Here is a 25,747-nt window from a genome sequence, read left to right as displayed (position 1 = left end):
AAAAATTAAATATTTTTAATAAGACATTATTTGTTTTAATGAAATATAACACAATTTAATATAATATGTATTTATATTATATTACCATTATACCAAAAAGGGTTTTTTTTGTTTTTGTTTGGCGACACCTGTATTATCACTCGAGCAGAGTGTAACTGCTATAAAGCAAGCTTTGCTGCCATCTGCTGGAACTTCACCTCATTCACATCGGCTTATCTTCAATCACAAGTCGTTTACCTAGTGTATTTGTACAAGAGCGTATTTTTAATGGCCCCTGATGACACAGTAGTCTGCACATGTTGTTGTCATTGCAGCTTTGCACCTTGAGTCTGTGCCACATAGTAGAACAGAGACACACCGCTAAACACGAGCCGCCCCAGACCAGAGCTCGTGTGTGTTCAGCACTTATTTGATCAGCTCGTGTTGACAGATACCTAATGCTCGTAAAGGAATGTTTGGATGAGTTACTCCGAGCTCAGTCGCGCCCTTGAGTGAGCTTGATCTATGACTCGCCTCACAAGTTTGTTTTGCGGGTGAAGGTGTAGCGGAGAGGTTCTTCTGTCATCCTATAACAGGGGTGCCCAAACTCGGTCCTGGAGGGCCGGTGTCCTGCAGAGTTTAGCTCCAGCTTGCTTCAACACACCTGCCTTTAAGTTTCTAGTATGCCTAGTAAGAGCTTGATTAGTTGGTTCAGGTGTGTTTAATTGGGGTTGGAGCTAAACTCTGCAGGACACCGGCCCTCCAGGACCGCGTTTGGACACCCCTGTCCTATAAGGATTAAAAGCCATCATTTGATGTGTAATATCTGGCTTGTGTAATATCTCGCTCCATATAACATAAGCAAAGGGAAACCGCACAGGACAGATCGGAAAATCAGAGTCAAAAACAAAAACAGCACTGCTAATCTGATGAAGAAGAGGAATTTAAGTGTCTTTTCTCATTTATTTCAAATACAAAGACACATCAACATTTAGCATAACACTTGATCAATGATGATTTGAACACTTTGTTTGTTCATTTGTTAGTTTTGGCGAGGCTGTCGTTATAATAAACTAATGTGAATGTCACTGGGTTTAGAGCAGAGGTAGATCTATCTGGCAGTGATTTTAAACCACTTACACGTGTTTGCTAGAAATAATATTAACTCTGAACATTTGATTATTTACTTTTGTACTATAACCCCCCCCCCCCCCCCCTTTTTTTAAATACAAAGATTAATCCTTTTTTTCCCCTTTGTAGATAAATTGTCTGAAAAGTGTTTTAAGAATAAAGATTTGGACAGATTTGGGATGGATAAAGACTTTAATGCGTAATTTTATTTTGAATGTTGACATAAGAAATACATATATTTTAAATGTGTTACATTTTAAATGTAATATACTGTAAAGTATGACTATTAAAGTAATTGAAGTAATTAAAGTAAATCATAAAATAAAACTGATTTTTAACAAATAACAAATACATTTTAATATAAACATTCAATTTGATTAATAATTTATTATAATTATATATAATAAAAATAAAATTATATAATATAAGAAATTATAATAATAACTATAAATAACTATACAATAAAATAAATGCATTTATAATAAAAAAATATATAGAATTACATAATTATATATATTTTTTTATAAAATATTTAAAACAAATAAAATAATTGTAATAATAGAATAGAATAGAAACAATATAAATTGTATGCAATTGTAAATAAAATAATATTGTGTGTTCCACTGCATATTTACTGTATTTTGACACACACACACACACATATATATATATATATATAATATGTGTGTGTATAATTTTAAATGTAATTGTAATATAAATGATAAATGTATTAAATAAAACTGTAAACAAACATAATTCAATAAATATATTAAATATGCACATAATAATAAATAAATACTTTATATTATAAAAATAAAATATGAATAATGTTCATTAATATATAAAAATTTAACAAATTAGTATCAACATATATATTATGAACTTAAATATTTAGCTTCATATTATGCAAGCTGAGCATAATTATAATGCAAGTTATAATTATAATGCAAATAATAGAATAAAATAAGTATAAATAATTAATTTATTAATAATAAATAATTAATTCTATATAAATATATATTTTATTTCATAAACTATATAACTATACAAGTAAAACTGTAGTAACATAATATAACAATTGTGAATATATATCAGAAATATTTAATTTTAGTAAACTTTTAGAATGAGTTACTATTATTATTAATTATCTAAATTAATGTTATTTTGAACAGCCAAACTACATTGAAATTTGTTACCAGACATGTCCTCTCTATATACACATTTCTCTCATTTCTTTGAAGACATTGAAACAGCTGCCTTAAAAAGGTATCTTTCACTGATCCCGAACGTCCCTTACGAGCTCAAAAACAGCGTTTCAACCCCACACCGACTTGAACTTGTTTATTTGTCCCAACACCCACTAATAACGGGGGATCAATTTGGTCATGAAGCACATCATGCAAAGCTCACGTCACCAAACGCACACACTTACACAAGTCACTCGCTCAACCCGACTGTTGACTCCCGAGTTATTGGTCATCCAGCATTCAGCATAACAAGTTTATGGCTACAAAGTCTACTATGTTCCAGAGTCCAGCCGAAAGAGACCTTGAGGAGTCATTTCAGAGAGAGACGGAGGGGAAACACAGAAACACGGCAAGCAGAAGGGACTGTGACCTCGAGCGGCCGCTGATTACGCAGCCACACGCCATCAACATGTAACAGCAGCGAGTTCACTCACTCTAGTGCCCTTGATGCACTGACATGTACCGTGATACAGCACTTATCACCTGCTTTTAGGGACATTATTACCTAATTAGACTACAGACAATGCTGTACACCTCCAATATACAGATTAGTGACCAATAAATAACTTTATTCAGTCCCTGTGTGGATACAGCCTACCCTCAAAGTTTAAAACATTTTGCAATTCAACTCAAAATATTGTAGAGCACAAAATATGCTTGATTTAAATTGTAAAGTATTTATAGGTTATGATCATATTTGCTGCACAAACAGTCATCAAATCATGACTCATCATTAAAAATATGGGAATTATGAAAAGCTGACACAAAAGTGCTAATTTGTCATGAAATCATTGGCTAGTTTTGTTAATTAAAATAAATGAATAAATAATAGTGTTATAAAAAAGAATGATAGATTGAGCTTTAAAGTATTAGGCTTTTTATTGCATAAAGAAATATTTTTCTTCTTTTGATTTTTAGGGTGAAACAGCAATTTTTGATAGACTGATTTCATAAATATTCAGATTACATACTTTATCCCCTCAAATTACTGTAGTGCATAAAATATGCTTGATTTAAATTGAAAAATATTTATAAATTATGGTACAAACAGTCATCAAATTAGAATCATCACTGAAAAAAATTATGAAAAACCTGTCACATACACGCAAACTTGTCATTTAATCAGTGACTAAATTGTCTCCTTTTTTATGTGTGTATCATTGTTTATTAAAATAACAATTTTTTAAATGTTGTCATAAAAATAATGGCAAAATAAATATTCTAGTGTTAGGTATTCTGCTCTTTATGCAATAAATATCTCCTATTGCATAATCATTTATTTCTTCTTCTTTCTTTGATTGGAGGCTGAAATGCAGATATGTCTGTGAGATTCCTTTCATTATTGGTAAGGTGAATGAGTGAAGAGCAGTGTGAGTGGAGAGGTCATGTGGTGCATGATGGTGATCGAGTGTGTGGTTGTAGTTCTGGAGTTCAGCAAACAGAACACAGAACACAGGCACTGCCTGAACCCGAGCGCTGGCATCCGTCCAGCAATACACCAACGCTGACCTCCTGACACACACACACACACACACACACACCACACACACCGGGTGAACGTGGTGGACAGCTACAATACAGCATGTCCCAAAATATAATGTAATATAATATATAATTAGAAAATATAATGTCATATATTAAATAATACTTTTCGATATATGGGAAACTGGTGCTTATGTTTTGCAGTTTACTGCAATATATGCATAGATCAGGTATGGCTAGTTATATGTGAAATATAATAAAGATAAAAACTGCACTTTTTTTCTTTACATATAATAGCTTTATTTCAACACAATGCATGGCTTTACATAAAGCTGAACACATATTCATAAACTTTTTTTATACTTTAATTTTTACGTTACCCATTTCATATGAAAACATGTGATGGTGTATATAAGAAAAAAAGTGTTTACTGAAGACTAACATTACAATTTTAGGATTTTTGCACAATTTGATGTCTTGTTAAAGTCATGTCTACCTGTACATGGTGGGTGGAAAATCATTCGGCATTTATGGACTTAATGGACTGAATGAGATTCACAAATAGACAATTTACAAATAAGCAATAAATACAAATATAGATATATATCAATATATTTCACTCTCATAACTCCTCGTACATATATAGCACATATTACAAACTTTTAGTCAATATAATGTATAGTCACATTGTTCAATATATAAAAAGTGGCAATTTCTTATATATTGTTCAATATACTGTAATATATGAAGACAATATATATTTTCTGTAAAAAACAAACGAACAAACTTCAACTTAAAAACTGAAATTCAATTGCTACATTTTTAGGTATAATCAAATTGTTGTACAAGTTATTTCAACTTAAGTTATATTAAACTGACTTATCAATTCAATCTCGTATAACTTAAAAATGAAGTTGAAATTGATTAAATTAATTTGATGAGTTAAAGTAATGGAAAAACATACATTGCCATGACTTATTGATCATGTCATTTTATACAGTGACATTAAATAATTGAATATATGGATTGTTAATTAATATATATAAGCAAATCTATTTTCTTTGTGTAAGGGGTACAAGAAAAAGTGTGAATGTGCTACAAAACACTGTTTGAGATGCACAAGGCAACTTATATAATTAAACGTAATTGCATTTAGCAACTAAATGGAAGCAAACTGAACTGATGCAACTGAAATGTGAGCAAATAACAATCCAGTCGATCAAAATCAGCAATTTCTGGAAATCTTGCTTAGAAACACCCTTTAAAGGGGTCATATGATGTTGCTAATGCCGAGTTCACGCTGCACGATTTTCAAACTCGTCGGATCACCGTTGTTTTCACACTGCGTGACTATCTGGGGTAGCATTCAGTTGCTGCTCTGTTCACATTGCACGATGGATCAGCGACAGGGGGTTTCACACTGCATGACTTCACAATAGGAAGAATCGCCGACAGCTCTGTCTGGTCCGCAAACTACGTTTCACAACAAAACACACGCGAGAAGTGATAAGGAAATAACGCGAGAACCCATGTGCGTCAGACTGGAGTTCTCCAGGGAGACTGTAATTATTAAATAATATATATATATATAGACTGCAAATTGTCTGTGGGCTGATTTCCAGCTACAAGGAGAAAAAGAAAAAGAAAAACAGATTATGCAGGAGGGAGATGCAGGGAACAGGGATTGGGTGTTCTGCAAAGAGAGTTGGAGGTAAATAATTTTGCAGTAACTGTTATGCTGATGTTGTGGCTCGTCAAGCAAATGTTTGTGCTTGTATCTGTATTATATAATTGTTCATATACAGTGGGTACGGAAAGTATTCAGACCCCCATTGTACAGAGGAAAAAAAATAACTTAAATGATTTTAGCAAATGGCTGCAATATAACAAAGAGTGAAAAATTTAAGGGGGTCTGAATACTTTCCGTACCCACTGTATGTATTAAAATACTGATATTCTGGTCTATAACTCCTCCCTGAACTTCCCTCTGCCCTGTATCTTGGTCTCTCATTGGCTGTAGGTCATCGCCGATGTAGTTTTCAGTCAGAAATCATTTCACACAGCGTGATTGTGAATCGCAAACAGCTCCAGATATTTAGCATGTCAAATATTTTGCGGGCTTCGGCGATGTGTCGGCGATTCCCTCAGATCGCGTCTTTAATAATTCACACTGCGTGATTGTCACTTGCGTGAACAAGCACTGATTTGCCTCCGATGTCGGGCATTTCGCAAAACCTGTCGGCGAGTGAAAAATCGGGCTAATATCGTGCAGTGTGAACTCGGCATAAAAATAACATTATTTGGTGTAATGCAATGTGTTTATGCGGTTTAAGATAAAAAAACACATTATTTTCCACATACTGTACATTATTGTTTCTCCTCTATGCCCCGCCTTTCTGAAAAGCGTCGATTTTTACAAAGCTCATCGGAAATGTTACACTATTTTATCATACTGTGTTTCCATGTGTCCCGGCACGACAAAACCAATGAAACCCATTACAAACGAGGCATTTGTTGCATCCAGTGGGGACATAATTACTGATTATGATGACTTATACTGACTTTTTAAGCTTTGCGTTGCGTATTGTGCCGCATAAACATAAAACCATGTCTGCATTTGTGATCGGAGAAATTACAAACAACAAGCGTTACTCTACACTGCTCAAACGCACTGCGTTTGAATCATCAGTGGCAAATTCTTTACATATAAAAAACGTACTTACAGGCAGTGAGTCAGAAGCACCAGACTGTCTTTGCAAAGTTGGAACTGCTCCACTTTATAGAAGCATTATGTCCTCTTTTGGAAGGCCAAACAAAGTAGTTTCGCTTTCACAAAGAAACACAGTGGCTTGAGTGAGCGGTGCCCAGCGAATTCGACGACGGAGGCTTGCGGCAACCACATGTGACGACCCCGGGCTGGACTCTGCTTCGTCCACGGTGAAAGCCGATCCGGCGATCCACAGCGCGAAGTTGATGCATTTCCTCAGCGACCAGCACGGATCAGCTCTAGGCATGACGAAGCGAATATCGTCCTCTTTTGGAAGACCAAACAAAGCAGTTTCGCTTTCACAATGAAACACACAGCATCTCCACAACATGGCAGCAGCGGCAACAATACTACAGCAAGAATAAAAGTTATGCCTTCCTACTTTGCGTGAACATTTGGGCGGCGTTATGCAAATCTTCCCACATTGTGACGTAGACATGTGGGGGCGTGTTTAAATGAGGCGTTTTAGGAGGGCGTGGACAAGTCTTAACTTTTATAAAGAATATCTTTTTGGATTTGAGACTTTAGTCTTTGCAACTTTACAGTTACACTATCTTCTTTATGCACCAAGAGCTTGTAACACTCCAAAGAGAAAGGAAAAATTTAAATTGCATCATATGACTCCTTTAAAAATGCACACTAGAACATAATACCTAGGTTAGGGTTGATAACAAACCATAATTATAAGAATATGCCTTAGCAAATATATAACTATATAAATATATTAAAAATATATATAATACACTCCTAAATATATAAGATACAAATATAGGCCATTCTGATGCATGCTGGGAATTAATGGATAGTTGTTTACAACTTCATGTAAAGCAGCTGTCCCACAGAAAACAACTACAGCACATGAGTTGATCTCAAGATTGTGTGCTGATTTTTCAGTTTCAGGTGCAGAACAGAGCGTGTCGTATGGGAACTCATTGAAATAATCATAACAATCATAAGGTGTCCCTGGCAGCACTAAAACATATCTGTTGTTTGACTGTGGGACAGAAACATCCCCCGGGCTACAGTTTCCCCATCGTCTTTTATCAAGCGGAAGAATTTGTGGTTGCACAACATACTCGTAAATTTAGTGTTACACTCAGGGAACTCAAGGAAGTTGACGTCATTTGAGAAAACAGAGTGATAGGCAAAACAACCACCTCTAGAAAACAGGCATGAGCAGGTCATTGAGAGCACTTAGATACTCATGTGCTGCAATGAACTAAACAGAGATTAAATCTGGAGAGTTTCCACCAGAGGCTGAATGCAGGGAAAATGTGGTCAGGTGTTTGTAACTTCACTCTCTCGATCAAAGAACAGGCATTACAACATTTGTCCCAAGAGTCAACGTGCCAAAGTCATGTGGGTCTGGCGCGGTTTGAGGGAACTCTCTTGACCATGATGAGGAGAGGCCAACAAAGCCAAACAACGTGGCTATAAAATACGTCAAGCATCTGGAAGTCAAGAGAAGAACAAATTGTTATATTAGTGGTATTTTGTTCTGCAAATGTTCCCAAATATATGAGTTTTTTTTCTGTGGTGTAGCAAGCATCACTATAACTACTGCTCATACTTAGCTTTAGGGTTGGCTCTAGACTTCAAGGTAGGCCAGTAAACAATTACATGGTAACACCCTAGCTACCACCATTACATGCAGAAACAAACACATTAGGAAGAAACTAAGAACCAACCAAAAGAGCCTAGCAACCACCCAGTACACTATAATAACTGCATAGCATTGCACTAAAAACTACTCAAAACTCCATTGCAAGAGTACATAAACGCAATAAACACCAGCTGGCACATCCCGTCAATTGCATAGCAGTGCCCTAGCAACCACCTATCAAAGCTCTAGTAACCCTAGCATAGTAAACCATATACCAGTGCAACAAAACCAGACCGAACACATTTGCAAGTGTATGGCAATTAACTTAAAATCCATTTCACCCACTCTAGCAATTGCATAGCAACACCGTAGAAACCACCTAAAGCTCTAAAAACAGTAACGTGATAAATCCTATATATAATGCAATAAAAAAACAGCCAGAACACATTTACAAGTGCATAGCAATGAACTTAAAATCCATTCTGCTCACCTTAGCAATTGCATACAGCATAGCAACACCCTAGCAACCACCTACACAAAGCTCTAGTAACCCTAACCTAGTAAGCCACACAGCAATGCAATAAAACAGCCAGAACACATCTGCAAATGCCTAGCAATGAACTTAAAATCCATTCCACACAATCTAGCAAATGTATACTATATAACAATGCCCTAGCAACCACCTATCAAACACCTAGCAACCAAAAGTACACTCTGAAATACACTAAAAAATATTTAGAACACACTAGCAACGGCAAAACAACGCCCTAACAACCACCTATCAAGCCCTAGTAACAATAACCCAGGAAATCATATACCAATTCAATAAAAACAGCCAGAATACATTTGCAACTGCATTGCAATGCACTTAAAGCCCATTTCACACGTCCTAGAAACTGCATATCAACACCCTAGCAACCACACATTGACGCTCTAGTTACCCTAACCTAATAAACCCCATACCAGTGCAATGGGAAAACAGCCATAACACATTTGTATGCATATACTGTAGCAATGAACTAATCCTAACCTAGTAAATCCCATAGCAATGAATTAAAAACCACCAGAGCACATTTGCAAGCATATAGCAATGAACTTAAAGTTAATTCTGCACACCCTAGCAACCAACTATAAAACTGACCCTAGCCTAGTAAATTCCATAGTAACGAATTAAAAACCACCAGAGTATATCTGCAAGCTCATAGCAATGAACTTAAAACCCATTCCACACACCCTAGCAACTGTATACTACATAGCAATGCTCTAGCAACAAAAAGCGCATTCTGAAATACACTAAAATCTATTTAGAACTCCCTAGTAACCACCTATCAAAGCTCTAGTAGCCCTATAGTAAATTACATACCAATGCAATTAAAAACTGAAATATACTAAAAACTATTTAGAACACCCCAGCAACCTCATCGCAATGCTCTAGCAACCACATATCAAAGCTCTAGTAGCCCTAAACTAGAAAATCACATGTCAATGCAACAAAAACTGAAATGCACTAAAAACTATTCAGCACACACTAGCAACTGTATACCACATAGCAACCACCCATCAAAAACCTAGCAACCAACAGTACATTGTGAAATAAACTAAAAACTATTTAGAACACACCAGAGTCATTGGAACACACTAGCAACTGCATAGCAATGCCTTTGCAATCAATATATCAGTAGACCATTCCATCAGTTAGGACGTGATACTATGTATCCAATTTGTAACCAGTCATATTTATAACTTTAATGTGACAGCACCTTTTCTAAACAGCATTCTTGGACAGCATGCACAGACATTTGCTACATTTTTAATATTTATAAAAAATTACTTATATTAAAGGCTTAAGTGAGAGCTGAGGGATTTGAATCCACCAGTAGATAGATGCTGGCCAAACATCAAGAAATATTAGGCACTCACAGTGAAGGACTGTCAGCTATTGCTTTGGCTTGTCACTTATACAACACTCATCATAACAAGCAGTGATGAGCTCATAATAACACTGAGTCACTTCTGAGGAACATCGGAAATGGGTAGCGGGAGTTCTTCCTAAACATTTGGAAGACTTTATGACACGGCCGTCCCAAAAGGTTAATGTTCCTTGCTGGAGACATGTGGCTGTAATACATTTCCTGCATCTGTTGGGTGCTGAAAGCATTATAAATAGCGCTGAGGCTCAGTGATGGTAGTCCCTGCAATACGAGCAATGTCTATGTTTTCTTCTATGTTTTGTCTTGATAGAAACAGATTGACTTGAGTGAGTAAATAACCCCCGAAAATACCCCAGCAACTACTCAAAACACCCTAAAAACTGCATAGCAATGCCCTGGCAACCAGTGAAGTGACGCTACAAGCCATCTAGAAACTGAATAATCAAGGTACCCGATAGACAGATGGATAGATGATGGACGGATGGATGGATGACAGATAGATAGATGGATGGACAGATGGACAGTTATATAGATAAATGTATAGATAGATAGACAAAGAAACGGATGGATGGATAGACAGAGAAACAGACAGATAAGAGGCATTAAACCTTTTATTAAGATCTAAGGCTGCATAAAAACTCCCTAGCAACAACACAGAATACCTTAGCGACCATATACTGTGGCAACTAACCCTAGCAACCATTGAGTACACTCAAAGTTATTGAAATATGTATTTCTTACTGTAAATGCATAGTAAAATAAAGTGCAATTTACTTTATCCAATTGATAGTTTAAAGTCATAGAGGACAATGGTACTGTCATTTAAACATTATGGATTGAATTCAGTCAACAGTCCAGAAGTTCAGAATACTGGAGTTCCATGAAATTCCAATTTTGATTTCATTGGCTATGAATCATTTTAAAAGGGCTGGTTGTGGACATGCTCTGGTCATCAAGGCAGCGGTAATTGCAGCCAGATTTATGGGAATGTTTTTAACCTTCCGTAAAACAACCTCAAGATCCCAGTCTGAAAGTTTTATTGCTCATCGTCTGGACGGATTTACTCTGTTCATGTTGCTACCACTGATTTTGTAGCGGATCTGCATAATTCCTTTAGTGAATCAAGTGCTAAAACAACACAGACAGCATGTGCAAATGCACAATGCAGATTCATTAGCAGTAGAAAAACTCTTAGGAAGCTCTATGGAAGACAAAGTCATCAAATGGCTGGAAAAGAAGGTGCAATAAAGAATCTACAATTAATTTAATCAAACTGATCAATAGGTGAGCGCTCGAGTTCTCAGGTGATGTGCAGGCTGACATTTTCTGTGCTCCTGTTTGCTTACTCATAGCATGATAAGATAAGGCCAGCTGGATTTCTGCTTGTTTCCGAAAGGCTCTGCACCATAGATAGAGTTTATGCGCCCTGTGGGACACAGTATCTAAGGTCAAGAGCTTCAGCAAATTTACCCGAGGCTTTAAGTAGCTTGGTCGGGGTCATTGGGGACGAGGGGTTTCATCACCTGTGAGTCAGGCAGTTCACTGGCTCTGTGCATCTGCTCGGGATTATGAGTTTTGACTGCATAGACTTTGTTTAGAAATCTGATTTTTGGTGTATCTGACTTAAATCTTTTGAGTTGTTTATAGTCTAAAGAAAAAAAAAACAAGTGAAATGTGTTCTCATAAAGTTTGTTGCAACCAATCATTTAACCTCTAAATCATCGGCCTGTGAGACACCATTACTAATATAAGTACAATTTATATGTAAATGAATAACAAGAAAAGAGTTTAACGATTCAAAACTAAGCTCAGAAACATTTAAATTTGATACATGAATTAATGGTTCACAAAGAAAAAAAATGTTTCTTTTTACTTTTAAACAACCCTGGGATCATTTAAATAAATAAATAAAAGTAAGACAGAAACTGGTAGGTGTTGTAGATAGCAAAAAATAAATAAAGCTTAAAAATAAAAAAAAGTTACATATCGTCTTAATATATTATATATTGTCTAAAATATAATATTATATGGTAAGGCAATTGAATAAGGTTGATCAAATAACTACACCATTTAAATACATACATACATACATACATAGCTGTGAGGCTTTTCAATGCAACGTCAAATGCAACGCACCAAAAAGAGGAATCATCTTCCAAGGCAGAGAAGCTTCTGTTACTAAACATACCATTCTTTTGGCAAATTATGTGTAATATTAATGTATGCACATTATAATAGTGTCAAAGAAACAACATAATCTCTTGTTTTGCAAGTCATTCAAAACAAAAGCTAATTCCAAATTAGCATTTTCAGTTTTGGTTTTCAGCCCAGTGTGTCCAGAATTTTTGATTTCAAACAAGAATTTTAATTTCAGTCCATCACTATTGAAAAGCTATATTGGGTAGGAGTGAAGCACATTAATATTGCAAAAGGTTTTCTCTTATTTGTTACAGTTAATAATTGATAGCAGAGGCAATCCATTACCAGGGCCCCTCTCAGCCCTGACAGAACTACTCTGGACACAAATGACCAGCCGGGGTGGGAGAGAGAATCGGCAAAAAGAGGGGGAGGGGAAGAAAGTGAGAGAGACAGAGAAAACAAATGAGCAAAAATGTCTGCACCAGCACCTAGCTAAGCCGATAACCCCAGCCACAAGCACTGTTTGTTTCTGTTCTCTGTGCATGTTTGTTTCAGCAAAAAGTTGCACGATTATGTTTCCCCCACCTAAGCAGATTTAATGAATCCCGACTAAAAGAAATAATTCAACCGCTAAGTAAAGAACTATTCTTTTGTTTTTCTCTGCACCCCACTGAATTCAGCACAGCAAGCTTTTAAAATGCAACTGCATGCTTGTAGGCAGTGAGCGAGGGCAGCCATTGTAGGCCTATGGCATTGCTAATGGCTTGCTAGCTCACTGTGCTTTGTAAATGCTTAGAGCACCTAGTGGCTTGCTGAGTTGCATTAAAACAGAAGGGTGGAGTGTGTTCTTGATTAGGTTGAGCTGCACAAGTCACTCGATTCCTGCATTTTTTCCCTCTGGCTCTCTTTCCCCGTTTTGCGCCAACCTCTTAATCTTCCTTGATGCTTATTGCACTGTGGAAAGCCGCTATGTACTACTTAACAATAAACAATTTCACAATCTCAGAAACAGACAACTGCAAAGCAGAACTGAAAAAGCAACAGTAAGCACAAAGGTGCACATTGTTGTAAGTGGGACATATTTTAATCGATACCACTGTTACACATGAAAGCCTCTTGAAATAAGTCGATAAGCACAGTTTTCTGTCCTGTGTGGGCATTTCCTATTGAAACAGGAAGTCTGGGCATGACATAGACAAGCTTCTCTCTTTTTTAGGCATGCACAATATATTATTTATTCTTCAACACTGGTCAATAGAGGATTACTGGATATTTAATTTAACCGGATATATATACATACATACATACATACATAGAGAGAGAGAGAGAGTTTGCCTGTTAAAATTACTAGCCTTCCACAGACATGATGATAAACTACTAGATTTTTTTGGGGCACCACTTATAAAGAGGACAGCTATATATAAAATTGTGGGAAAAGCTCAAAAGCAAGACACCTCATTGGTTTTTATTGTACAACATTGTATAACATCACATCCTGAATGGTTAAAAATGGCTTTCTGTTCAACTAAGTGATGTTGTGCATCGGAGGGTTAAGAAACATAAATCTGGCTTTGTTTTTTGGGAGACTCTTAACCCACGTAATCAACTCACTAGTTCTCATGGCAGTGAGCCACCGGTGGTTTTAAAGGGTTTGTGTTTATCCTCTTGACTCAAGATTACGACATCAAAACAGTTTGTTTACCAAGTACAAGTACTCAATTATTTTTATTTTGTTATCTGTGTCTTGTCACTTGGCAATAAATCTCTTTCTGATTCTGGTACAATGTTCAAAAACAATTTAATGTACTACATCTTACGAGAAAGACACCAGAAATGAGACCTCTTTAACATCTCAAGTGTTTCTCTTAGAAAGCAAAGACACTGAATGGAGAGCAAATGAACTTTGGACTAAGTTCCTCGCTTCTCAGATGTTTCTCCTGAGAGTTTCTGATTTCAAACTTCTGCAGTAAAGTAGTAAGAAATCTCAAACTTTTCTCATCACATTCTTCCTAAATGTTCTAAGCTGCTCTCTGCATTCATTTTATAGCTCTGTACTACTGACTTGTGTGTAACTGTTTTCTTCTGAGGAATATTTAAACATCACATCATGAGCTATAAACTGTTCCTCTGCTCTTCTTCATGCTGTAGCCGAAGTCTCTCGACTCATCCATCTTGCATCAACCACAATATTCCACAGCCTTGTACTGCCAAATAGCCAAAAACAAGTTGAGGGTTTTAAGTCCTTGCATGGCTGTGGTTCTGTCAAAAGCACTAATACCTTGTTTTTGCCAAAAAAACGACCACCCATGTGTTCTGGAATAACCTGAGGACCAGCTGATATTACATTCTTATAGTCAATTTAGTGCATTAAAGTTAACAAGAGTTAAAGTTTTATTGCATGTTATTGTCAGTGTTGAGGGTTTTAAGTCCTTGCATGGCTGTGGTTCTGTCAAAAGCACTAAAACCTTGTTTTTGCCAAAAAACGACCACCCATGTGTTCTGGAATAACCTGAGGACCAGCTGATATTACATTCTTATAGTCAATTTAGTGCATTAAAGTTAACAAGAGTTAAAGTTTTATTGCATGTTATTGTCAGTATGTTTATAGGTTTGTTTATGAGGGTTAGTTCTAAACAAAAGCAAGGCCTAACGACATCCACCATCTTGAGTTTCCTGTCACTATAAACGCCTGCTACTCGCTTCACTGATTCTAGTCCAAACGTCTCCACTGTTAACCAGCAACCAGTTCTGAGTCATTTCTGTTATGCAGTACAAACATATGAAAACAAACATCTGCTTCAGATATAATCATACTAGCACAGATCAACAAAGTATTCATTAAATCCATCGCTAGAACTCACTAATGTGAGTAATTCCCTCCATAATGATGTCACTTCCTGGAGGATGATGTCATCAAGGAACTGACTCATTTAAAGGCACAAAATACAAGCAATAATGAAAGAGGACAAATAAAAACGAGGAAATTATTATCGTTTAAAATACAATTCCTTAGAAAAAAGTTTTGTTTGGAACATTTTAATAAGAGAGTGAAAAAATGAAGAGAGACCTAGAATATATATAGAAATAATGGCAACAAGATGGGTTATGAACCTAAATCAAATGTTTTTATTTATTTAATTCAATGTTTTTTTATTTATTTAAATAATTTGATCTAATATACTATGTAATATAAGATGGTAATAAAAATGTACAACATAAAAGCAATGCATAATGAATGAGGACAAATAAAAACGAGGAAATTATTATCATTTAAAATACAATTCCTTAGAAAAAAGTTTTGTTTGGAACATTTTAATAAGAGAGTGAAAAAATGAAGAGAGACCTAGAATATATATAGAAATAATGGCAACAAGATGGGTTATGAACCTAAATCAAATGTTTTATTTATTTTTTTTATTTAATTTAATGGGGTTTTTTTATTTAAATTATTTGATCTAATATACTATGTAATATAAGATGGTAATAAAAATGTACAACATAAAAGCAATTATTGAGCAAACATTACGGGAATTACGTCTGAATGTTCTCTAAACCATCTTAGACGAACGAACATCCAACAAAAAAATGTTTTTGTGCTAACATTTTAAGAACGTAATGATAACCTATAAGGAACATTCTATTTATGTTACTGGAAGAGTGTTTGTTCATAACTTTGAGAGAACGTTCTGAGAACGTGTCTCACTAGTAAACCCAGTCCGGATGACTCTGTTCTCTGTGTGGTGTGTGTTTATGGACACAGTGTTGTTAAATACTACCGCAGCACAGCAAGCACTGCAGAGGGTTCAAGGTTATTTAAACAAGACCTGTGTATGCTATGAGTCAACATGTTTACTGTACCGCATTTCTCTACTTTGGTAAAACTACACTATGTCATGAGCGTGGGATTACCAGAGGGGCTTGAGTTCAGATGTAACATTGCACATTGGGTACTGGACAACATGCTTACCCGGCTAATTTTATAGCCAAACCTCATGCTCATGGGTCGTATGATACACACATTATCAACATGGTCCAGCTAAACAACCCGTACAGAAAAGTCCAATGCTAAACGCACTTTGCAGCCAAATATGATAGTTAAAATGTAGTTTACATGCTGTTTTACATGCAATTTCAGCTGTTGTGCAGTGGGAGATAATTCACCTAAATTCCTTTTTTATTGTTCTATAATTATTATGCATGCCATCTTCATGACATTACATTCATTGAATACTTAATATTTGTACTTTAATACATTGATTTTAAAATAGCAAATATTTTTAAATGCCACAAATTATATATATAATAATTATAAATGATACACACACACAGTGCATATATATATATATATATGCACTGGAATAAATGGACGATTTACTTTGAAACATTTTTATTCTCAAATTGCTAGTAAATTTCACAAATAATAACAAAGAACCAGCAAGTAACTGAATGGCACTGAATTAAATTTGAAAATTTGAAATAATAATAATAATTAAAAAAAAAAAACTAAAATAGCCCTTGTTTTAATTGCAACTTTAAAAGAGAAGAAAAAGAATACAGTGTGAATATGCACTTTGGAAAAAATATCGGACATGAAACAATTTTCACTCAGAAATTGCTAATAAAATTCACAAATAATTATAAAGAAATGGCAAGTAACACTGAATTTTGAATTAGAAAAACTGAAACAATATTTCCTTGTAAAACATATTCCAATAATCAGTATTTTTTACAGTGTACTCACGTGCAACTTTGTAATATAAAACCTTGATGTTCATGGATATACATACATGTTACATAACTGGTATTTTTATTAGACAATACTGTGAAACCATAATAAATTAGCATTATTTCAATGCCAAAAAAATGCATGTCTTCCTGACATCAAATTAATTAATTAAATACTTAATATTTGTATACTTTAGCTTGTCACACTGCAGGATCATTTAGACATACACTTCCTCTTATGCAAAGTTTAATCTAAAAATGTGATGCTTATAGACAAACATACAGCTTGCCTGATATATTTATTGTCAGTACTGTCATTGAATATGTTATCTCAATGCAAAACGCTTTTAGAAGAGTTTCTTTTCAAAGATAAGTTCACTATGAATCAGGTGCTGCACTTATGCATAGCGATGCGTAATGATGATGATATGTGAGATCTCATCAATGAAATTCCACGCTGACATGTTCTGGAGCTCCATCGCAAATATTGTACAAACAACCGCGATTGCCGATCGCCTTTGGCCACGAGTGCGCACAGGAGCTATTGTGCAAATATTTGCGCGTCGTGGCGTCTCGTGGTCTCCGTGTTGACTCAGAGAGAGGAGTTGAGGGCAGCTCAAAGCGAACCGCGTTACCTCCTTTATGTTTATTTAATAAAGCGCGTTTGAGGGCACTTCCTCGGTCTATGTGGGGTCATGCGGTCCTCACCTAAGCGGATCCATAAATGAATGGTGGGCTCGACTTTCACACACGATTCCTGATTGGTCGCCGCGTCCGACCGAGATAAACACAGCCGCGAGTATATATATATATAGTGGCATTTAAGAGAAACTTCACGAACACTTTTACGCACGCCGTTTTACGCACTCGTCAAGATGAGAGCGCACATCCAGAAAGGTCCTCAGATTCTGGAGCTGCTGAAGAAGAAGTCTGTGGGGCTTCAGCACTGCAAGCCCACATCCTCCGTCTGCGTGCTGGACTCGAAGGATGCTGCGGGAAGCGCGCCCTGCGCACACAGTCTCGACTCCATCCCTGGACCAACCAACTGGCCGCTGTTCGGAAGCCTCTTCGAGCTGCTCCGGAAAGGAGGTCTAAAAAGACAACATGAGGCGCTGGTATGAACCTCTTTATTGCTATACATTATGCAAAAATATATATAATATATATATAATTATTATTAAAACATTTTTTAAGTTTTTATTTATTTAAAACGTAATTATTTTAATGATTTTAAATCAACTTTCTCATTTCTATTTATTTTTATTTACTCCAATAAAAAAAGCTTTATATGAATAATTACTTTAAAGTTAATTTCATAATTACATTTTGTCTATGAAATACAGTATAGCATATAACAGTGTGCCTTGATTTACATTATTATTATTATTATTATATTAAATGCATTATTTTATTTCAATTCATGTTGGATTTTCATTTATAATTTTCTTATATATATACACTATAAATTAACTAAGTTAACAAATTAACAAAGTTTATTGAATCTTATTCATGTATTTATGGTTATTAAAATATAAATGCATGATTTCAGGCTTTTTAGTCATGGATTTCAGTCATATAGGCTTTTCATTTATAATTTTCTTCTTTATATGTACACTATAACAACTTTGATGTGTAGTGGTTGACATATTTTGTTTTTATAATAAATTCATGATTTAATATAATTTCTTGAGTGCTTTTCATTAATATTTTTCTTATTGATATATACACTATTAATTAAGCTTAACTTAAATTAGTAATTTTAGTGAAATTGTTTTCTATTTATGTTTATAAGCTATTACTATCCTAATAATAGCTTAAATAAAACGTTATTTTATTTAAATGAGACATTTTTTGTTTATTGACATTAGCTATTCGTTCATTCCTGTACATTTCTTCAGTTTTAAGGGTGTTTTCTCTGCTATTCTGTTTTCAACCTCAGATCAATTACCATAAGAAGTTTGGGAAGATCTTCCAGATGAAGCTGGGCTCTTTTGAGTCGGTTCACATTGGGGCTCCCTGTTTATTGGAGGCTCTTTACAGGAAGGAGGGCAACTATCCTCAGAGACTGGAGATCAAACCATGGAAAGCCTACAGAGACATGCGGGATGAGGCTTATGGGCTGCTCATACTGTAAATATTATAGTTCAGTTACAAATGCATGTGAGATTTTATTGGTTATTTCATAATATTCTACAATGTAAACGAATGCATTTGCAGGGAAGGAAAGGACTGGCAGCGAGTGCGCAGCGCTTTCCAGCAGAAACTCATGAAACCAACTGAAGTCATGAAACTGGACGGGAAAATCAATGAAGTGAGTTCTGCTTGAGAAATATCAAGTATAATTCACATATATGCACAGACTGTATGAATGACCGCATGTTGGCTTTATGAAAAGGTCTCAGCTGATTTGATAAAGAGGATCGGAAGAGCCCAAGTCAACGGGAAGATCGATGATTTGTATTTTGAACTGAACAAGTGGTCCTTTGAAAGTGAGTTTTCATGTCACAGTTGCCACATACTGACTTGCTATAATGAAATGCATTAAATTTCTTTCTCTTTTGGTCTTTTAGCTATTTGCTATGTGCTTTATGACAAACGGTTTGGACTCTTGCAAGACAATATCAGCCAGGAGGCCATGGATTTCATCACGTCAGTAAAAACGGTAAATTGACCATCTTTTTGACGCAATTAGTTCAAACAGTGAATAACACTCTAAAGTGCATAAGCTTTATCCAAATCTCTTCTGATGCGATGCAATGCAAAGATGCAAAGTGTTTCATAGTTCCAAAACAGATCCACATGGTGTTTTCTCACTTTCAGATGATGAGCACCTTTGGGCTGATGATGGTGACGCCCGTGGAGCTCCACAAGACCTTCAATACGACAACATGGCAAGATCACACAGCGGCCTGGGACCGCATTTTTAGCACAGGTACTAAAGAGCTCCTTAATCAGTTGACATGTGACCCATAAAGCATTCATTTCCAGTCAGGTGATGACACATGAACTTACGGCTTTCTGCTCCGACCCGCCGTAGCAGATCTGTGCACACAGCAGGAAAGAAAGAGAGAGAGCAAACCGCAGTAGTAAACGCAGTGACCTAAGTGCATGAGAATCCAGCCAAATATTTGTAGCAGCAGGAGCGAAGGGAGGGAGGAATGTGGACATGAGGCTGAATTACTCACTGTTTGTTGTGCTGCTGTTGCTCCATTAGCAGCGGCTCACTCGCAACACCTGTCACACATTCACAAACACTTCACTTTCCCTGCAGCTAAACAACAGCAGCACGTGCTGTACCTGACTACAAGTAGGGCGTTCCACACGTAGGCCATTAAGACAAAAGTGGTAATACCTTAACAGTTTTTAAGTTATTGAATAGAATATTTACACTCATGCACTTGGCAGATGCTTTTATCCAAAGTGCATTCAAGGTATACACACTGAATGCTGAATATTAAGAAATATATATATAATTAGTGCAAAGTTTATTTATATAAAACATTTTACAATTGATGCATACATTTGTTGCACAATAGTGATGATTTAAAGTGCTTTGCATAAACAAACAGATATGAACATAAAAGTTAAGGTTAAAAATCACTTGTAAGTTAAAGTGTGTGTGTGTGTGTGTGTGTGTGTGTGTAGAAATGTTCATATACATTTTTATTTATTTTACATTTAGATTTCAAACATTGATAATAATCAGAAATGTTTCTTGAGCAGTAAATCAGCATATTAGAATGATTTCTGAAGGATTACGTGACACTGAAGACTGGAGTAATGATGCTGAAAATTCAGCTTTGATCACAGGAATACATTATATTTTAAAACATATTACAATAAAAAACATTTACTTTAAATTTCAGTAATAATTCACAATTATTACAACATTTTTACCGTATTTTTAATGAAGTGCAGCGTTCTTTTTAAAAACAAATGAAATCAACCCCAATGGTAGTGTGTCTATATAAATATAATGTATTTAAATAAAATTATGCATTTATTGTAAATATATTGAGAAAATAAAATTTGATTTACTTCTATTTTCATCAAATACCATGCACACACTCAAAATGTCCTGTCTTAAAACTTTCAAAACTATCAAAAATAGCACCAACTAATCAAGTAATCCATCGTTTTAACAGCAAAACTTTATATTGACAAGAATCTGAAGAGGCACTCAAACGACAACACAGGAAACTTTCTCTGCGACATCTACCACCAGAGCCACCTCACCAAGAAGGAGCTGTATGCCGCCACAACCGAACTCCAGGTCGGAGGAGTGGAGACGGTACGCACTTTCATGACCCCACACAAACCAACTTGTATTTCAGCGAGCTTGTTTTTGAGTCACACGCGAGTGAGCTAAAAAAACAGTTGATTTAACTCGTCTTTGTTCTGCTCTTATCCAGGCTAAGATTGAACAACACACAGCTTAGCTCAATCAAGCACATAAGTCAGAAGAATGAGGCAGGGCAAGCATAGCGCGCCGTTCAGTTGATGGGGCGCTGTACAGTGTGGCCCGACTGACCAAACAAATCCTTCTTGTTTTCCTCTTGCAGACAGCTAATAGCATGTTGTGGGTTATTTTCAACCTTTCACGTAACCCCTGCTCCCAAGCTAAACTTCTGAAGGAGATCCAGGATGTGGTGCCTGCAGGAGAAACACCGAGTGCCGAGCACATCAAGAACATGCCCTACCTCAAAGCCTGCCTGAAGGAGTCCATGAGGTGGGCAAAATATACTAGATAGTAGAAAAACCGAAATAGTATTTTACTATTTTCTTTCTTAAAACGTTCCTTAGATTATTAAAATGCTCTCCACACTAAGAAAAACATGGTTCTTTAAGGATCTGTTTATTGAAAAGTTCTTTGGGGAACCAAAAATGGTTGTTCTTTATTGGCATTGATGGTTCCATGAAGAACCTTTAAAAAATAAAGGTTCCAAAAGAATGTTTTGCATCAATGCCATTTAAGAACCATTATGGGTTACCCAAAGAACCCTTCAGTGAGCAGTTCTTAAAAGAAGCATTATTTATTTTGTGGAAAGGAAAGGTTCCATGCATGCTGAAGGTTTTTCATGGAACCATCAATGCCAAATAAGGATAACCTTTATTTTTAAGAGTGTAGAATCTTTCCATTCCAAGAAATATTCTTTATAGTGGAAAAAGGTTCTTCAGATAATTAAAATGTTCTTCAACACTCTGAAAAATGAAGGTTCCAAAAGAAGGTTTTCACAGCATTGTCATAGAAGCACCATTTTGGGTTCCCCAAAGAACCTTTCAGTGAACAGTTAACAACAACAAAAACAGTTTTCTTAGTCTGAAGAACATTTCAATAATCTAAACAACCATTTTCTACTATAAAGAACCTTTAGTGGTTCCATGGATGTTGGAGGTTCTTCATTGACTCATCAATGTCAATAAAGAACCTTTATTTTTAAGAGGGCAAAAGTGAAAAATGAGGAAAATGGTTCTTTTAAGAACTGTTAACTGAAAAGTCTTACACTCTTAAAAATAAAGTTTTTTTTAATTGGAATCAATGATTCCATGAAGAACCTTTAATCTACCTTTAATGTACCTTTTGGAACCTTCCAGTTCCAAAATGGTGCACAAAGGTTCTTTTTAGATTATTACAATATTCTTCAAACTAAGAAAAATGATTATTTTAAGGTTCATATGAGATGAATAATTTCTAATAGAATGGCATTAAATTAGGCTGGACGTTCCCAGATCCAGTCAGCTGACATAATAGTCCAGACTGGAACCCGAAAGCACATGGAAGCATGTTTATGCCTCATATGCTTTCATGTTTCAGGCGACAGTCATGCATTACAGGAAGACACGGACATTAAAGCAGGATAATGCTGAAGCATGTGCCGGGAATGTTGATGGTGTATTTGTGGGATTATAGCCTTGACTTGCATTAGCAGCATAACGTGCCTCATACCTTTCAGCTTACGCTCTCACGCATGCAAAAAAATGAAAGAGGACATTTTCAGGAATTCTCAAAAGCGAGAGGTTCATTGTTGTCTTTTTCCCCCCCGAAGAGTTTCACCGTCTGTGCCGTTCACCAGCCGTACCTTAGACAAAGACACCGTTCTGGGCGATTATACTCTGTCCAAAGGAGTGAGTATCTCATTATTAGACCTCCTCACTACTGCCCCCTATATGAACTCTGATTCAAAACCTAGTGAGCAACCTTGAAGTCTGCTGTCTAACTGACAGCTCCCTTCTTAGACAGCATCTTAACTGAAATAAGAGTGATTTCAAAAGCTATAAATTAGCAGCAAAAATGCTCCTCTCATGATGGCACAATAGATTCCAATAGAATTTAACATGTTTCAATGTTAGCAATGTGATACTCTAAAAAAATAGCAATAATAAAATATTGAAATATTCAGTATTTGATGACTATATTTACATTTTTAAAATATATATAGTAAAAAAAGATTCAAATTAATTAACAAATATTAATTAGAATTAACATATATTATATATATATATATATATATATATATATATATAATTTGTTCCAGAGCAAATAGTTTTGGCTGAGAGCAAAACCTCATCATGTTATACTTTATGTAACTTCAATGCTGTATATCAGAGCACTGCCTTGTGCTCAATGTTCCTTCGTTACTAAAGTTCTAAAGTGACCTTTTCGAATTAGTAACAGGCTTGAGCTCAGCTGTTAAACTGTCAAACTGAGATTATAATCCGTGGCAGAAGGAAGTAGTTCCGCACAAAAGAGGGTTTTTAAAGACTAGACACGGGTCGTTGTCTCTTTTTTATTTACACACTTGTGCCGTCAAACTGTTTTATGAACTCAGTATCACACTCGTAGCAGTGCGATTTGCCATAGGTATGATGATTACCTATGACATGAGGCCGAATCACAGCCATAGCATATATATATATATTGTGGTGGGAGGAGCAAACGACAGACACAGTGGGTGTGGTGTCAGGCCTCAGAGAGGCTTAGAGAAAATAACAAAAATGCCCAAAACAGGGAATAAAAGTGTCCACAGGGAAAGGGCGTTCAAAATAAACAGGGGATCTGGTGTCCTCGTTGTGCTGCGGGGTTCAGGAAGGAAGGGTCCAGGTGAGGGGCGGAGTCCAGCGGCCGCACACGCTCCCCTGTTGGTCCGGGGCACGAGGAGCGGCGGCTTCTTCTGAGTGGCTTCGTCCTCCTTGGCCCACGGTGCTTCCCGGGGATAAACGGCCCAGCATCCTGGCCCGTCAGCCGTATAACGGGTGCGGTTCTCGTTCCGGTGTTGTGCCGAATTCTGCACCTCTGCCAGATTATGCACCCCCTCGTTGAAGTCACTACTTGATTGCTTAATCCCAACCCCACTCCTAATCCTAACCCCTCCCCCACACCTACCCCTAAACCTACCAATACTAGGGGGTGCATAATCTGGCAGGGTGCAAATTTCGGCACTACACCAGACAGCGGGTCCGGCAGCTCACGGCTCTGGCGGTGCGGGAGTCCCTCTACGCCTTACCGCGGGAAGTAGGGGTGCTGAGGGTGCTGCAGCACCCCCTGGCGTGTAGCCCAAGAAAAATGGGGGGGCTGGGGGTGCGGTGTTAAAAATAAATAAATGAAAATTTTGTAACAAATAAATAAATAAAAATTAATTTGATAAATTTGTATATTCATTCAAATTAATAGAAAAAAAGAAGCCTAAGCCTACAATAGGCTTGTTTGACATGAGCACATTCTGCGCAGAACCGATCACCGGTGATCACCGCGAGATGCATGCCGGTTAGAAAAGTGTCCGATGCTGCATCTCAATGTGCCTACTTATACTACGTCCTTGAAGTATGTACTCTTTTGGTGAAGAAAAAGTACAGACTTTTGAGTGTGTAGTAGAAGAGTAGGCAAGCTTTGGGACATACTATCACGTCACACAATTGTGTCTTTAAGGTCCGCATGAAATCAAAATGGACTTTATTCACTTTACCAGCGCACATTGCTAGCCTTGATGTGAACAATTAATCTGTGCAAGTTAATCCGCTGAAAAAAATTGTCACACTTTAATCAAAATCTGAACATTTACTTCCGCTCTGGAATGGCATTCCTTCTCTGATGACGTCAGTTTGACGGCTTGGGCAGAATATCCTTAAACACACCCCTCCAACCGTTAGTTTGATATGAGTGAGAGACAGAGAGGAGGAGCACAAAAATAAAACCACGCCCTCTCCTCAATTTCCAGTTTCAGCTGGAAATACGTCACTACACTGAAATAAAGTCGGCAGCAACTTCCGGTTCACGCAGACTTTAAAGGACCACTCTGTCGCATAAATACATGCACCCTGTCACTGTAAACTGGCCTGTCAATCATCTTGTCACAGTTAACATCCTCCACATTTCATTTAATTTAACTTCCTACCGTACTGGACAGAAAAGAAGTAGCTGTTGATCTGCCAGTCACGGGTCTTTCATGTGGAGAACTCTGCTCATATTTTCTGCATAATGATGCATTTAAAAGTTAACGACCAAATGGATGTTTATAAAAGTTCACATTGCTGTTGCAGATTAAATATAACACGGATAACAATAAATAAATATTTTTTACCAGGTTAAATGTTGATTATTAGTAACTCAGACTCCTTTTTGTAAACCTCTCTACCTAACCGTCGATCGCGAGCATCTGCCAAGTTTGTAGTTTTTCTAACGCGTTTTATTTGTGTTTGTAGTTCTGGACCGAATCCTTCACCAAAGCGCAATGGATTGTGGGCA

General features: G+C 36.4%; 1 protein-coding gene across 1 annotated transcript; it reads left to right on the top strand.

Moving 5' to 3' along the window:
• Positions 1-17,761: 17,761 nt before the first annotated feature.
• On the top strand, positions 17,762-23,345 carry LOC107587600 (1,25-dihydroxyvitamin D(3) 24-hydroxylase, mitochondrial-like). Its single transcript, XM_016275445.1, has 9 exons — positions 17,762-18,119; positions 18,944-19,134; positions 19,222-19,315; positions 19,400-19,493; positions 19,575-19,666; positions 19,825-19,936; positions 21,150-21,295; positions 21,567-21,733; positions 23,052-23,345. The coding sequence occupies exons 1-9, from the start codon at positions 17,880-17,882 to the stop codon at positions 23,206-23,208; spliced, it is 1,293 nt and encodes a 430-aa protein (XP_016130931.1). The 5' UTR covers positions 17,762-17,879; the 3' UTR covers positions 23,209-23,345.
• The last annotated feature ends 2,402 nt before the right edge of the window (positions 23,346-25,747 follow it).

Source organism: Sinocyclocheilus grahami, unplaced genomic scaffold (assembly GCF_001515645.1).
Source record: "Sinocyclocheilus grahami isolate Dianchi unplaced genomic scaffold, SAMN03320097.WGS_v1.1 scaffold94.1, whole genome shotgun sequence".
NCBI classification, from domain to species: Eukaryota; Metazoa; Chordata; class Actinopteri; order Cypriniformes; family Cyprinidae; genus Sinocyclocheilus; species Sinocyclocheilus grahami.
The sequence above is the reverse complement of the archived record's forward strand: the minus strand, read 5'-3'. Positions and strand labels throughout refer to the sequence as shown.